General features: G+C 60.2%; 2 protein-coding genes across 2 annotated transcripts; both read right to left on the minus strand.

Moving 5' to 3' along the window:
- Window positions 1-83: 83 nt before the first annotated feature.
- LYPLA2 (lysophospholipase 2) lies at window positions 84-11857 on the minus strand. The gene is made up of 10 exons (XM_062594072.1): window positions 11758-11857; window positions 6919-7024; window positions 6217-6248; window positions 5401-5466; window positions 4607-4654; window positions 4328-4398; window positions 4042-4115; window positions 3730-3831; window positions 3104-3280; window positions 84-2790 (listed from the first exon to the last, which is right to left on the minus strand). The coding sequence occupies exons 2-10, from the start codon at window positions 6994-6996 to the stop codon at window positions 2740-2742; spliced, it is 699 nt and encodes a 232-aa protein (XP_062450056.1). The 5' UTR covers window positions 6997-7024; window positions 11758-11857; the 3' UTR covers window positions 84-2739.
- Window positions 11858-12377: 520 nt separating this feature from the next.
- PITHD1 (PITH domain containing 1) lies at window positions 12378-14986 on the minus strand. The gene is made up of 6 exons (XM_062594074.1): window positions 14792-14986; window positions 14616-14659; window positions 14428-14505; window positions 13696-13800; window positions 13011-13119; window positions 12378-12801 (listed from the first exon to the last, which is right to left on the minus strand). Exons 1-6 carry the CDS (start codon window positions 14984-14986, stop codon window positions 12700-12702), a joined length of 633 nt encoding a protein of 210 aa, XP_062450058.1. The 3' UTR covers window positions 12378-12699.
- Window positions 14987-15212: the final 226 nt, after the last annotated feature.

Here is a 15212-nt window from a genome sequence, read left to right on the forward strand (position 1 = left end):
TATCCTCTGAGCTGTGAAGCCGGGCCTCTGTCAAGGAGGTGCTCACAGCCTTGCTGCCCAGCCACGAATGACGCCAGCTCAGCTCTGGGAGAGGTTTATGATTTATTTAACCTTGTATCTGACTCTGTGGAACACACACAAAAAAAAAAACCCCAAACATGTACAAGGAAGACGAGAGGAGGAGAAAACAAAACAAAACAAAAAAGCTGTATTGAGGAATGGAGAGAAGCCGTTCTCCCTCCCGGGTCCTCAGCACGGCCTCGGCCCCCGCCGCCCCGGCAAGGCACGTGCTGCTCACGCAGGGAGCGAGCAGGAATGCTCTGCAACCAGGCCAGCGCGGCCACCCACACTGTGCCTGAGGATGGCCACGAGTCCTGGGCCCATGCCAGCCCACGCTACGCATAAGGTTCCAGTTCACAGTCAAGTAGGTCAGTACATCCGCCAGCCCTAACGTAACCTCCGGGGAGCCGCATTTCCCCAGCCCAGCCAGCCCGTCGCCTCCCCTCCCACCTGCCGCAAGCAGGGGAGGGCAGGATGCAGCAGCTTTGAACAGACACAAAGTAGAAGAACCAGCAGGGCTGAACCCAAGCACAAGAGCCCAGCTTCCCCCTACGCCAGCAGCAAGTTTGCTGGTTTAAGTCTTTCTAAAGAAAGAAAACCCAAAACAAACCAAGAAACCGACCAAGAATGGGTCTGACAGACCCGAATCTCCGGAGAGCGGGTTATTGCTTTGCACATCCCAGGGGAGAGGGCACGGCTCAAGCAGGAGCTGCAGCAGCGCTGCCGGCAGGTGAGGACACCCCCTTCCCTTTCCCCGTGTGCGGGCGGCCCGGCACAGGCTGGCACCGGCTCTGCCTCACGGGCAGCGGCTGGCCAGGGCAGCCCACTCCGCACCCCAGGCGGTGGGGCTGGATCAGCCCCTCGCCCTGCTGTCACCCTCAAGGAGGTGGCAGCCCTGGAATGGGGGTCCTGGCCACAGCCCGCTGCTGACCATGGGGCACCGAGCAGGGGCTCTGCGGTGCAAGGGGGCAGCATGGGCATCGACCGACAGCCAGAGCGCGCGGGACGGAGCAACAGCCCTTAGCCTGGCGGGTTCTTTAAAAGACGTTTACGGCTCCAGCCCAGAAGGGCCCAATGGTGCTGTGGGCTCAGCCCATGGAGGAGAGGAGAGGAGAGGCGAGGCGAGGCGAGGTGAGCAGCGCTGCTCAACAGCAAGTGCCCTGGGCCCTACAGGAGGGGAGCGGGCAGCTGAGACAGGCCGCAGCAGGAGGTGGCATTCGGGGCAGAGGGAAGGAGATCCCCATGCCCTGGGGGGCGGCTCTGCAGGCCGGCCACTCCTGGCCCCGTGCCTCGGTCCCCCCAGAGGCCAGCACGGCCCATCGCGCCGGGGAAGGGAGACGCCTTGGCTGCAGCCTCCAGCCAGCTGGTTGAGGCAGGTGCAGCAAGGGCCCGGGCAGCCCCGGGCGCCCTCTGATTGTACGTGGGAAGGCCAACAAGGTCCGCAGCTTTCGCCCCAGCGCGAGCGAGCGAGGAGACCTCTGTGCTGGCCCACAGGACGGGGCACAGCGCCTCCCTAGCACTAGATGCTGGTGAGATGATGGCTGGGAGCAAGCCTGCTTCCTCCAGCTACGCCAGCCTGGGACAGGAGCCATCCCTCGGGGCCTGGAGACCTCGCCTCTCCTCGCCTCTCCTCTCCCACCCCTGAGCCAGCCCAAGTCCAAAGGGAAGCAGGAGTAGCAGCAAGAGAGACACGAAGGACCGGGGCCAGCACTGGGCAGGCTCCATGGCAAAGCCCCTGGGAAGCCAGCTGTAAACAGCAGGGCTTTGCCTGGGGCCCCGAGGGCGCAGAGCTGGCCTGAGGGAGGGAGATGCGGTCCCGCCACACAGGGCGGAAGAGGAGATTGTAAAAGCGACAAGAGGAGGAGGAAGATTATCTCGAGGAGGACAGAGCTGCCGCAGGCTGGCAGCAGAGACTGCTGGAGCACGGGGTGAGACCGCGGAGGGTGCCCGCGGGGAGTGTGCGTGTGTGACAGGGCAGGGGCTGCAGCCCCGTGCGAGGACACGGGAGTTGCAGGGGCCGCACGGACGCCATCCTGTCAGTGCCTGGGAGACAGAGCAGCCTTGGAAGGGCCCAGCCCAGAGCAGAGCTGCTCCCTGGGCCTTTAGGCGCTTGCAGGGGAGTCTCAGGTTCCTGAACTGTGATCGAAAACCCGTGAATCACCTGAGCAGGGACCAAGAGCAGCCACAGAGAAGCCAAGCTAAGGGCAGGGGAGGAGCCTTGGTTGCTCTGGGCCGCAGAGGGGCTCTGGTAGGTGCCCGAGCCCTGCTCTGTGCCCACATCGCTCCTCCCGCCACATGGGGGCATATCCCACCCCTAATACTGTAACAAATAAAACCTCGCCTGCCCCATGCCAGGCCCACATGCTGCAGTGCCTGAACAGGGAATCGAGGGGATGGTAACCTCCGCAGAAACCGCTCGGAGCAAGAGGAGGAGAGAAAAGGCCACTTGAGGACTTGCCTTAGACGGCTCCAATCTCAGCTCCAAGAGCAGCAAGGAGAGACGGGGCACCCCCAGCCGGAGTGGACGTGGTGCTAAGAGATGGGGAAAGGAGGCGGCGGGGGCACGACGGGAGGTGAGGTTGGTTGCCATGGCTTCCGTTTGCAGCTGACAGGTCACGGGGAAAGATCGGCGGCTGCAACCTTGGCGTCCTTCCCTGCGACAGTCTCCATTGGCTCCGCTTAGACCCGGGGCAGCAGCTTCTCAATGAACTCCTTCACTGCCATCATCTCCTGCAGGGACCACAGAGCCCATCACGCCAGGGTCTGGCGGCAGGGAGGCCGCGAGACACCAGGGCGCTGGCGTTCAGCGCAGCAAGGACTGCGCTGCGGACGCGGCACGCTGCTGGCCATGCCCCAAACCAGGCTCTTCCCAGCATGTGGGGCACAAGGGCTACAGGGTGAAACAGGGAACAAACATGCCTCACGTGCCATGGACGCAGCAGATTTACTCCCTGGTTTCAAGCCCTGCCCGGCCCGGCCCACAGGCAGCTGTCATTCCCAAAGGCAAGACCAGCCCGTGGCAGCTCTGCCCCGAGGCACTGACCTGAGGACAGGAACTGTGCATCACACCAGGGTAGGTTTTAAACTGGACCTTGGTGGGAGTGACGACAGATTTCAGCTTCTCAGCAGTGAGGGCCCCGAAGCGGACGGGGATCATGGGATCCATCTCCCCATGACACTGCAGGATGGCGATGTCCTTGTTCACACCGTTGCTTGCTGCCTGCAGCAAGGGAGGAAGCATTCAGGGGTGCCCAGGAGAGAGGATTCCCAGCAGAGACAAGAGCAGGTGCTTTATCCCCATCCCAGAGCTTTATTCCCGGCCCTGTCACCTGGCAGCTCTTCTCGAGAGGGACATGGGAGAGCTGCTCGCACAGCAGCTGCTGCCCTGCCACCAAACACCTCCTGCCGGGCTGCCAACCAGGACTGAGCTCCGGCCCGGCGGGTGAGAGGAGGTCTGGGGAGCGGCAGGGCTCGCTGCGGGGCAGACGACCTCACCGGATCGCAGGCAGAGGCCCCAGTCTCCGCTGTGCCTTCGCCTGCCCCCGGCCTGAGCAGGGGGGTAGGAATAAGCCCCCGCTGCCTCCAAAGCCCCAGGCTGGGCTCTGACACGCCCCTCCATCCCCACTGCCCCTCTCCGCGGGCACGCGGGGTAGCAGCAGCGCAGCGTACCTGTGGGAAGGCCTTGTGCAGCGGGAGCCAGCAGCTGAGCGCCACGATCCCAGCCAGCTGGTGCTGGCAGGTGAGAGCCGTGTACAGTGACAAGGCGCCACCCTGCAAGGACGAGAACGTCTGTCAGCGCCACGGGGACACCTGCGTCCTGGCCACACGCCAGCCCCAGCTTGTCCCGTGACTCCCCACCGCACAGCACGAGGTGGAGCCGATGCAAGGGATCAGGTGCTCCATTTAAGGGGCGTCCTCGGAGGGAAGGAGGGGGACTGAACCCCAGGTCTGCTCTGCCTCTGCCAGCACAGCCCAGCTCACCTGTGAGAAGCCCCCCAGGATGATGCGGTTGGGTGGGATCCCATTCTTGACCTCGTGTTCGATAATTGCTTTAACTGGAAAAAGCCAGAGAGATGGGTCAGTAAAAGATACTGGGGTTGATCAGCATCACCTGAGGCCTCACGGACTGAGTGCGCTTGGCCTCAGTGAAGAAGGGGGGCCGGGACCACAGGACAACAGAAAGAAAGGAGAGGTGGAATGAAGACACCAGCTCCTGTCCCAAAGAGGGAGAAGAACCCAGGGATTCCCCCTCCCCAGAGCCTCTTACTGTTTTCTGCAGCTTTCTTGATCCCAGCTTCATCCTCAGGTGCATCCGGACTCAACCCCATCAGATCAAACCTGGAAAACAAGCAAGATCAACCTCGAAACTCTCCCAGCACCCAGGGCACATGGAGGAGGGAGCTCTGCTCTTCTCCTGACTCCTCCTGGATGGTGGATTTTGGCTCTCCAACCTCCCATTCCTCTCACCCCCAAAAAGTGCCCAAGGTCCCCCCTTGCTCCTGGAGAGCCCCCCGCCTTGTACAGCCCTGCGACCGAGAGCACTGACCAGGAGGGCATGACCATCTTCATGTTGAGGGTTACAGGGATCCGGGGCCTGCAGAGAGAAGAGTTTGTGTTTCAGTCCAAGTGCAAGAGAAGCGAGTCGGTGCTGAGGGGAGTGGGGGAGCCAGCCTTCCCGCCCACGGCTGCAGGATGTCTCTGCCAAGGGACAGTAGCCCGTCAGTGACCCCAGAGAGCTCCCCCAAGCCCAGAGCAGGTCCCGCCGAGCTGGCCGTCTCACAGCGTTGCCAAGCAGCCCCCCCGGGGACGCGAGCACTTGCGCCTGCCTCTCCTGTTTGTTGCTGCTGCTGAGCTGGGAGATGCTCAGACATGGGACACCGGGAAGCTGAGGTCCCCACTGCTGCGGATGCCGGGATGGAGCTCTCAGCTTGGTGAGTGCATCCCTGCTTGGGCTGCTGTTGGCGCTGGGGAGATGCTCAGCAGCACACATTTCCTTCCCTTTCTGCTGGCCCCCCTCCTGCCTGGCCCCTAACCTGGAGGAAGGGGAAGGGGTAGGAGCTCCGATGCTTATGGTTTTCATTGCAGCTATTAGGGAGAGATTTAGGAGAGGGGAGAAACCAGACTCAGAGCAGCAGTTCCCACACTGATGGGCTCTGCAGGGAACGCCTCTGCCTGCACAAACTACCCAGCGCAGGAGAGCGAGCCTCTCCGCACAGCCCCGCAGGTACATCAGGGCTCAGGCCCTGGTCTGTCTCCCAGGACACTCAGGGCAGCAGGTGCCCAGTGCAACCACCCACCCAGGCTCTCCCAAGGGCCCTCAAAGGCAAAGGTGGCACTTACGCATGAGGGCAAATATATTTCACATAGGGGAGGCGGATGGAGGAGAGAGCGTCAGCCCAGCTGTGCCTGGGGAGAGAGGAGAAGAGGCAGTTCAAAGCTTGCCTTAGCATTTTGGATGCAAGGGATTCCCCCCTCGACAAGGACAGGATCTCTCCAAGGCTGCTGAGCTCCTTTCCCTGACCCGATGCTCTATTGCACCAGCACCTACCCACCCAGCAGCCTGCAGCCCAGCGCGAATCCCCAGCACAGATCTCCTCTACTGCACGGCAAAGGCAGCGCGCACAGCCCAGCGGCTCAAGGCAGAGGAGCTGCTATCAGCGAGGGAGAGAGAACCTCCTCTGCCGGGAGAACTCTTTTGTTACTGCTGTATCTGACACTGTCCCTTCACGCGGCCTTGCGAGACACACAGAGATGCACTCACCTAGGCACAACCCTACTCCCAGCCCTCCCAAGGACAGAAAAAGCTGCAGTCTTTATCTGCTTCCCTTAAAGAAAGCAGAAAATCAAACCTGCAGGGGGTGGGGGGCTGTCAGGCTGCCAGGATCATAAATATTCAAGCTGAAGTGCGCACAGCTGCTGGCCAAAAACCCCCTATTAGGGCTATCACGGCCGAGATCAAAGCCCGAGACAAATCTTGGGGTTACCCCTGTGGAGAGCAGCCGTGGGGCCTGCAGCAAGCGGCCAGGCCCAGGCTCTCTCCGCGCCTCCCCAGCTCATCTGCTAGCAAACAAGGCACCCTGCCAGCCCCCGTCAAAGCAGGGCCGCACACTCAGCAAGCCACGCGTCTCAGTCAGAACTGCAACCAGGAATACTCACCCTGTGTCTCCAAGCCCATGTAAAAAAATGACCTGTTAATTTAAGCAGAAAAACAAAAGAATTAGCTGGTGCAGCAGCTGGGGTCCCGGGAGGAGGCAGGGCTGGGCTCACAGGGAAGCTGCAGAGATGTGGCAAAAGGCCACTTAGTCGCTAACTCGAAGAGACTCAACGAGGCAGGAAATAGCCAATACTAATGACATGTCTCTGCATCTTTGAGCATGACACGCAGGCGGAGCAGGTACACCCTGGCACACCAGCCAGGCTGTGGGCATCATCTGCTCCCTCGGCTGCCCAGCTTAGAGCAGAGAATCAGTCAGTGAGGGACCATCTCATGACGCCTGGACGACACCAGTTTGAGAGGAGGCTGATCTTTCTAAAGCCTTGCAAAACCCCATCCTCTACAGGCTTTAAATGTAAGACAGGCCTGTGATGTTGTGGCTGGGCCAAGCACCAGTAACAAACAGCCCAGCCCAGAGGGACCAGTTACTTTCCCGCAGCAAAAGGAGACCTCATTGGTCTAGCACCTCCTTTAACCAGCCACAAAGATGCATGTTTGAAGAGCTAAGGCCTTACAGGCTCAGCTCACAGCCCCCTCCGAGCCACACGAAACAGCTCATCTTTAACAGCTCTAAAAGGAGAGAAGAACAAGACAGAAGCGGGAGCCCGTCCCAGCCGGCCGGGTCCCGCACGCAGCACCCTTACCGCAGCAGTCTCCCGCTCTGCCCCTGAGACGGTCACTGCATCAGCAAGGAGGGGGACAGACATGTTGTTACCACACATACACTGAGGAGGACTCTGACACTGGCACCTGCAGGAGAGAGGGGCAAAGTTAAGCAGAAAATAAAACTCCCTTCAGGGAGGTGGCTGGCAGGGGACTGTTACCCAGGGAGAACAGCTCGTGATGAGTGCAAGAAGGGAGCTGAGCGAGGAAGAGCCGCCACAAAGACACCTTTGGCTCTGACCTGAGCCCAGAGACTTGTTCCCTCAAAGCTGCTCTCTCCGCAGCAGACACAAACGAGGACACAGGCAGCAGAGTTCGACCCAGCAGGGCCTGGGCACTGGTGCTCAGGGCTCCCAGCCTGGCGGCTCCCCCACCTAGAGACCAGATGCGCCCAGGCGCCGGCAGGCCGGCGGACCCACAGACCAAGCGCTGCCCCGGCCTGCCGGGGCCCCTGGCGACGCTCTCACCAGCGGCACACAGCGCTCGACGCTTTCCTCCAGGCCTGAGCGAGGAGTCAAGCGAGCCCAAACCTGGCAGATCCCCCCCCAGCACTCCGAGGGTGAAACACAACACAGACACTCCTGTCATTTCAGAGAAGTTACTGCTGCCCTCCTTGTTTTCACAGACACCCCAGGGGCCAGCGCCAGGGCTTAGGCACCGCTGCGCTCTCACTGTGGGGTGAGCTGCAACCGTTAAATCCCAGCCCTGGAGCAAGCCTAAGCCTCCCCTCCGGTGTGCGCAGAGTGCGACTCCCTGCTTTTCTCCGGGCCCGGCGAGGGCCGCAGCACCTCCAGCAGCTCCCCGAGCACAGGAGACTCGTGGGGACAGCCCAGCTCCGTCCCCAGCCTGGCAACACCGGAGAGCCAGGAAGCAGCAAACGCTTCCCACGTCGCAGCACCGGAGGTGCGTGGGGATGTGTGTAAGCGGGGATGCGCACGGTGGCGGGGGTGTTAAAATTAGCTCTCGCTTCTTGCTGTTGCACCCCAAAGACAAGGCTATTTCTAGGCCTGTAACAACGTGGGCAGAAGGAGGCTGGGTGGCCTGTGGCCTCAGCATACCTTCCTCGGTGCCAGCAGAGCCGAGGAGGAGCCTGACCCACATCTGGTCCGATGAGAAAGCAGGAAACGCAGGCTGCACGCAGCCTTCGGCGCACAGCAGGCAGCAGCAGAGGCTTTTGCAGCACCAACAAAGGGTCCAGCCCCCTTTTATGGAGCAAGCACGAAGCCAGCTGGGGAGAAACTGGGGTGCTGAAGCGCTGGCCTGAGACCCAGCCTCCTGCCCCCTCCACACACTCTTTGTGCCAGCACCATGGGCTGACTGTCGCCTCCCAGCTCCCCATCACCTGTGGGGCCACAGGCTGTGCTCTGGCAGTGGCGAGGGACACGGTTAACAGACCCCATGACACCACCTTCCTCCTGCCGAGATGTGACAGTTGATAATGTTTGTTCCTAGTCCAATGCAAATCACTAAAACTGCCGCATCTCACATGACAGGCCATAACTTCCATTACAACAGTAGCTTATGCCCTGCACTAATTAGATCAGACCACGTTTACAGCGCTACCACCACCTCCCAGCCACTACCAGGAGCTCGAAGCCTGCGGCCTGCTCGAGCCCTGCACATGTGAGGACAGCGAGCGCCGCCGCAGCGGGGTTCGGACACGCGGGACCGCCCGACCCACCAAACCCCCGGTACTCCGGCCAGCCAGCCCTGCTCAACAGAAACTGCCTCCTCCTCTGCCAGTCTGGCCCAAGACCTGCCAAACTCGTTTCACTGACCGTTCATTAGCTGTTTCCTGATTCAAGAACATCAAAACAACGCGCTCCTCAGCTCTGGCACACCTCACAGCCACGGAGTCACACGCTAATGTGTACGCCAGGGTCAAAACAACAAGCGAGAAAAACAGCACTTGCCAAAACACCTGGTGACAGGAGCAAGAAATATAAGCATCTCCCTCACAGCACAGCTTCACACACCCCATCCTGAGAAGAGCTGCTACTTGGGCACATCACAAGCTCTCAGCTGGCATGAGGACAGACTTCTGCTGACAGGTGGAAACTTGGTAATGTGCTCCCTAAAGCAGAGATGAACTCAAGTCTTTGCTTGGATCAAAGAGGTTTCAAAGAGTCAAGGCTGTCCAAAGCACCCCCAGCTCCCGCAGGTCAGTGGAGTCCACCTCCTAGAGACACCCAAGACTTCTCTACAGTGTTTCTTACCTCCAAACTGGGGACACCTGGAAGAGGGTGCATTGCCCAAATGCTGCCTCCACAAGAACAGCTAAAACAGGGGCAGCCCCAAGGCCAAAACATAATTCAACACGGATGAGCCCCCCAAGGCAGGTCTGTGCCTGCATGGAAGCACACATGCACGAGAAGGGGACACACTTTTTAGGTGTCTATGTTTAATTTGGGCTACTTCAGTGGCAGCCCCAGAGCAGTTGCACCCTCAGCTCTGCTCACTGCCCTGCTCAGGAGAGAGCAGGACAAGGCACAAGCGGGAAACTCGCAGACCTGCTGCGACAGCCTCCCTCTGGGCTTACACACTGATGCTGCTTCTTTCATCGGGGCTGGGGGAAGCCAACAGCCATCCTCTCCTACCAAGCTACGGTCTCTCTTGCTAAGCAAGGCCTGCAGCAGCACGTCACCTAACTTCCAGAGCACGAAAGGAGTGGACGACCGGACTGCTGGACTAAGGAGACGGTCACAGCTGGGCAGTGCCAGGCTTGCAGGAAAAGGCAAAAGAGCTGAAGACGCAGGAGGCAGTGTACAGGGCTGGAGGGGCACTAACTCAGCTTGCAGGGAAAAAGAACCACAACAGGAGGTAGGACAAATTCAGCCTGGGAAACGGGCTAGAGCAAACAGCCAGACTGGAAGGACAGGGACAGTGCTGCAAGATAAGGCTGATAAGACCTGGGAGCATGAGGAGCTGTCGCGAGCAGAAGAAAGGAAGAGCTGGCTAAAGCAAGGGCAAACTCGACATACTAATAAGGAAGCGCAAAACCGCTGGGGAACTGCCGTTCGCGCTGCACGCGCGCGGCCGCAAAGGACACCACGAGCTTCCTGTCCGCCACAGCAAACGGGAACTCTGAATTTTCATGGAGACAGGCTTTTGGGTGTTATCATGAAGACTGACACCCAAGGGGCATCACACGTTTTCAGGCAGAAGAATGACACTACATTGAGTGGAGCAGCCCTGATCCCCTCAATCAATTAAGTACAAGCAGGACGCTCTTCCATCCACGCTAAACATGAAGGCGTGGAGCATCAGAGCCTACATTTTAAAGCCTGCTGATCCAAATTCATCCTCAATGTTCTCCAGAGTCAGAATTGCAATCTAGGAGAGGTTAGCTTCAAGGTTTCCCATCTTTCTTTGTTACAGAGCTTTCCCCCTTGAATCTGGGACAACAACTTGCATCAGACTGTAATTTAGTCAAATCAATTCATTCCTCCTATTAAACACACGCTGGCAAGCCCAGCAGGGAAGGAGAGCCCCTAAGGCTCATTAGAGGCATGAGACATCGCACACAGTCATGTTCCCGCAGCACAGGAAATCACAGCTTACAGCAGATGCACCTGCAGCCTGGTCAGAAACCCTTGCAGAGACCACAAGTAAAAATGCAACCCTCAACAGGCAGCTCCCCCTCATGCAGGTCCTGCTACATGAGAAAACAAGGAGCTTGTCTCATGCAGGGCCCCTGCAGGCAATCAGAGATCCCCACACCTCCTCACTGATGTCCCATGTCCTTCCACAGCCCTATCTCCAACGCAGACAACGCATGTCCGACCTCCTGCAAAGCAAAGCAAAGCACCCTGCTTTTCCTCCAGCTGAGTCCAGCTGCACAGCGGTTTGTGTGATCTACCCAGCAGCACTCAACAGCCACAGAAAACACTTAAAAAGTCACTTAAACCACATGAGGGGAAGCTGAGACCCAACACACTGCACAGGTCCGAACACCAGCACTCTCCGCAGCCGGCTGAGCTCTGCTGCGTGCAGTTAACTAACCCCGCAGAGGCTCCTGCCCCGATAGCCGGCAGCGTCCCCCACACCTGCCCGGTCCCCAGGGCTGCCTGTGCCTTCTCTTGTCCCCTCTTCAGCCCTACCTGCGGTGGGCACCCGCTGGAGCCTCTCTGTCGCCCTTGCTTCCCCGCGCGCCCCACAGACGCTACTCGCTTTGCCTCCTCCCCAGTGACAGCAGCGAGGGCCAAGGTGTTGGGGCAGCGGCCGGGCTCTCCCCGCCCATGGGGGCCCTCTCCCTTCCTGGGGGCAGCGCCTGGCAGAGGGACTCCACCCCCCCATAGGCGCTGGTACATGCCCTGGGTGTCCCTCTGACAGCACATCCCACCCCACAGTGCGCCCCGCCAACCCCAGAGGCACAGTCTGACCCCAGGGCGCCCCCCACCCCCCAGGGCCTCGGTCCCACCCCACGGTGCCCCCCACCCCACCCTGACAGCATCTCCCACTCCAGGGCGCCTCGCTCCACGGCCCAGGACACATCTACCTCCCCCAGGGGCACATCCTGCCTCAGGGAGCTCCCCCCCCCCCCAACGGCGCATCCCTCCCCGGCTCCCCCCCCCCCCAGCAGCTCATCCCTCCCCAGCCCCCCTCCCCAACGGCTCATCTCTCCCCGGCTCCCCCCCTCCCAACGGTTCATCCCTCCCCGGCTCCCCCCCTCCCAACGGCTCCCCCCCTCCAAGGGTCGGCTGTCGCCCCGGCGCCCCCCGGCGCCCGCCTCTCCTTACCGTGCTGCCCCGGGCCCGGTGCCCCCCCGCCGGCCCGGCCCGGCCCGGCCCCCCGCGCCCCCCTCCCCCCCCCCCCCGCACCTGGCTCTCGCTGGGGCCCGGCGCGCGCTCTCCTCCCGGCTCCCACCGGAACTTCCGCCTGCCGCCCGCGGGGGCGCGCAGGGGTCACCCCGCCGGAAGTGACGCCACGACCCGCGCCCAGCGCCGCCATTTTGGCCGCCGCGCGGGGATGAGGCGCCGCCGCCGCGCCGGGCTCCGGGTCCGCCCCGCCAGCGAGGAAACGAGACAGTTGCGGCCGCCACAGCTTTATTGGGAGAGAGGCTGGAGCCTCCCGCGGTAGCCAGGGCTGGCCGGGCACGGCAGAGCGCCGCAGCCCGCGCTGCCCCTCCTGGCGCCTCTGGAGGTTTTCTCGCCTGCTCAGGGCCTGGCGCTGCCCTGCTGCTCCCCCCCGCGTTTGCTGTTTACATCGCACGCAGGTGCCAGCAAAGCCTGGAGACGGTGCGGTTCGCTCCTTGGTCTCACAGCAGCGATGCTCACTGCACCAAATCGTGGCTCAGCTCAGACCCTCGCTCACCAGCAGTGACAGCTCCCTCCCCAGGGAGAGGAAAGCAGCTAGAGGCCGTTCCTGTGCTCAGCAAACAGCTGCCACCTCTAACCCACATTCAGGCAGCAAAATCTGGGTGACCAGGCCACGGCAGTAGTTCTAAACCTCAGAATGAGTTTTATTGGCAGTTAGAGAAGTAAACGATACTGGACACTGTTTTTTTTCACTGCCTAAAGAACACATCTTCTGCTTGGAGGCCAGATCTACTACATTGTGATGGACCCACCAAGCCATTGCTCTTAGCAATCACCCAGCTTCATACAGGCATTTCATACATTTGGCACTCTACTTCCAAGGCAAAGACCAAAAAAAAAGTATTCCACCGCTCTCCAGTGCTTCAGGAATCCAGTTCCTTCCCAGCCGGTCCATCAATTCCATGCATTTACACCACAGCCTTTGTGATAATCCCAACAGCACTGTTAGGAAATGAAGTGAGTCTGTGGAGTGATCTGATCCAACTTGTGATCAGCTGGGTTTGCTGATGCTTCATAGTTGCAGATAGTCACTTCATAGCGATGAGCCTGAATTAAGAATAAAACGTTCATCCAGAGGCCAGCAGAATTCAGATCCCTTCAAAAATTTTACAGACTTCTTAGACTTTCTACCTCCACCCTCCAGAATGTTCTCTCACTTCGTTCTCAGAGAGCTAGAGATCAATTTAAGCTATGATTTACAGCTCTTTTATCATTCATAGCACTATCTTGTTCCATTTTGCTCTGCTCTCACCTACCTCTGTCCACTCTCCTTTCAGGCCTATATAGAAAATCTTTGTTGTCTCAGCTCCGAAGTTCTTTGGGAAGTGCATTGAGAGATGGTTAACATTTGAGAAACGGGCAATTCTGAAAGAGAGAACACTCAGAAACCAGAGCTGTGCGCGCCACCTGCCATACCAGGCCTAGGGGAAGGGGGACTCTTCACTGCATCACCCCCTCCTCTCTCAGCAGGACACCCTGCCAGCAGACACACAGCTCGCACTGGGTGTAGCTCCTACCCTCAGTCTGAGTCAGTCTTTGGAGAAATGACTAAAGGAGCAGGAGAAGCAGCTGGCCTCACCCTTGCGGCGTGCAGGCATCTCACTGCTGGCCCACAGGAAGCCCTAGCTGGGGCCAGGAGCAAGGGACAGGACACCAGGGTGACTCTGAGCCCCAGAGAGTCCTGGGTCACCAGTGCAGACCTCCCCTGCTCAGGTTTTCAGTCCCCTTAAGGGACTGGAGCTCTCACCTGGCAAGTGCAGGATAGAGCCCAGAAGACAAATTGTATTGTGTGCAGCACTGACATGCAAGGGAAGAAACTGCTCCCCACTGATACCGTCCTAAAACTCAAGGACATTTTAGCAGTCTGGAGAAAAAGCCAGCTCCTTAGCTCAGGAAAAGGGATGCCCCATACTCCCCCAGACCCATGGGTCAGCATCATACTTGGTGGGGTACTCCAGTTCTCCCGTGAGATCCCGGTTCAGGCTGAACATCTGATCTGGTTCCCTGGCTGCATCATCAAAAGACATGTGAGGAATGTTCTTGAAGCTGAGAAAAGCAGGAGGAAACACAGCAAGTTATTAAAATATAGGGCAACTAACTGGTTGCCTCCTCATCCATCAACATTACCCAAGACTCTTCTCAGACTCTTCAACAATAGAAGATAAAGCAAAAAAGAGTTTCCTAAGGGTGAAAATACCAACACCACCATAAGGCAGTCATATCACACTCCAGAACGTTAAACATGCTGAAGAAATATCGAGCAAGAGCAAGGAACAGAGCTGGGGAGCTGCAGAGCACTGCAGAGCGTGTGTTTGTGGAACACAGAGGACAATACTGACTTCACGGGTAAAGGTTTATTTTTCACAGGCAGGAACTGCAGAATAGTCAGCACATTCAAACAAATCCCCTCCCTTCAGGAACCAAATGGGATATGGTGCTCAGTGTAGTAAGGCTGCTGCCAAAACCCTTGCAAACCTCACCTGGCTAAGGGACACTGCCATCGGAGGTCCTGTCCTTCTCAGGTTTCTTCTCGAAAGCGTAACCCCATTTTGGCTCACTTAACCTACCGCGGGCCGTTAAGCTGGCAGCAGGTTGCTTTCATTAAACCCGAACACTTTACATGCTGTTAGGTACAAGATGTCGGTCAGTCACGTCAATGCCCATCGTACTCACAGTCTCATCTCTGCGGGATGTGTACCATCGTCTGCGCCCATTACAATGACTCCTTTTAATTTCACGTTACCCGTAAACCTGCCCAAGAGACACAGGAGCGGCGTTTTCACCTCCGTTCCCTCCGGGCCGCACCGGATCGCGCCCGCTCGCTCCCCGCGGCGAGCCCCGGCAGCGGCGCGGGCACTTACGGCACGTTGAACAGCAGCTCCTCGTCGTCGTCGCTTTCCACGAACTGCGGAGACACGGGAGCGGGTCAGGGCCGGCCCCGGGCGCGCAGGTACCGGCACCGCTCCCGCACGGGGCGGGGGGGGGGGGGGGAAGGACCCCGCACCCGCCCCGCACCCGCCCCGGGCCCCGCCGGCACCTGCGCCCGGTCGCCGCGCTCCTCCCAGGCGCGGAAGACGAGGGCGCCGCTGCCCTCGCGCCGCTCGTTGAGGCACTGCAGCCGCTGCCGGTCGATGCGCAGATAGAGCCCCCAGGCCGCGCCGCCGCCCGCCGCCGCCGCCGCCCCGCAGCAGCAGCAGCACGGCCCGTGGCCCGGCCCGCGGCCCTGCGCCATGCCTGCGCGCCACCACCGCGCCTGCGCGCTCCGCGCCGCCGCCCCCGCGCCTGCGCACTCCGCGCCGCCACTGCCCCCGCCGCCCCGCCCCCGCGCCTGCGCACTCCGCGCCGCCCCCGCCGCCCCGCCCCCGCGCCTGCGCACTCCGCGCCGCACCCGGCCCCGCGCGCCCCGCCCCCGCGCACTCCGCGCCGCCCCCGCCCCCGCGCGCCCCGCCCGTCGCGCC

Source organism: Rhea pennata, chromosome 23 (genome assembly GCF_028389875.1).
Source record: "Rhea pennata isolate bPtePen1 chromosome 23, bPtePen1.pri, whole genome shotgun sequence".
Lineage (NCBI taxonomy): Eukaryota > Metazoa > Chordata > Aves > Rheiformes > Rheidae > Rhea > Rhea pennata.

Bases quoted from the DNA above. Each gene is read 5' to 3' on its own strand.
- PITHD1 (XM_062594074.1), bottom strand. From the start codon at position 14,986: ATGGCGCAGGGCCGCGGGCCGGGCCACGGGCCGTGCTGCTGCTGCTGC. The intron at 13,801-14,427 runs GTGAGTACGATG...TGCTTTTCTCAG, and splicing joins CATCCCGCAGAGATGAGACT to CTTCAAGAACATTCCTCACA. The intron at 13,120-13,695 runs GTATGATGCTGA...TCTCTCTTTCAG, and splicing joins GAACTGGAGTACCCCACCAA to AATTGCCCGTTTCTCAAATG.
- LYPLA2 (XM_062594072.1), bottom strand. From the start codon at position 6,996: ATGTGTGGTAACAACATGTCTGTCCCCCTCCTTGCTGATGCAGTGACC. The intron at 4,655-5,400 runs GTAAGTGCCACC...TTCTCTCTGCAG, and splicing joins AAATATATTTGCCCTCATGC to GCCCCGGATCCCTGTAACCC. The intron at 3,281-3,729 runs GTACGCTGCGCT...CCCTTGCTGCAG, and splicing joins TGCACAAGGCCTTCCCACAG to GCAGCAAGCAACGGTGTGAA.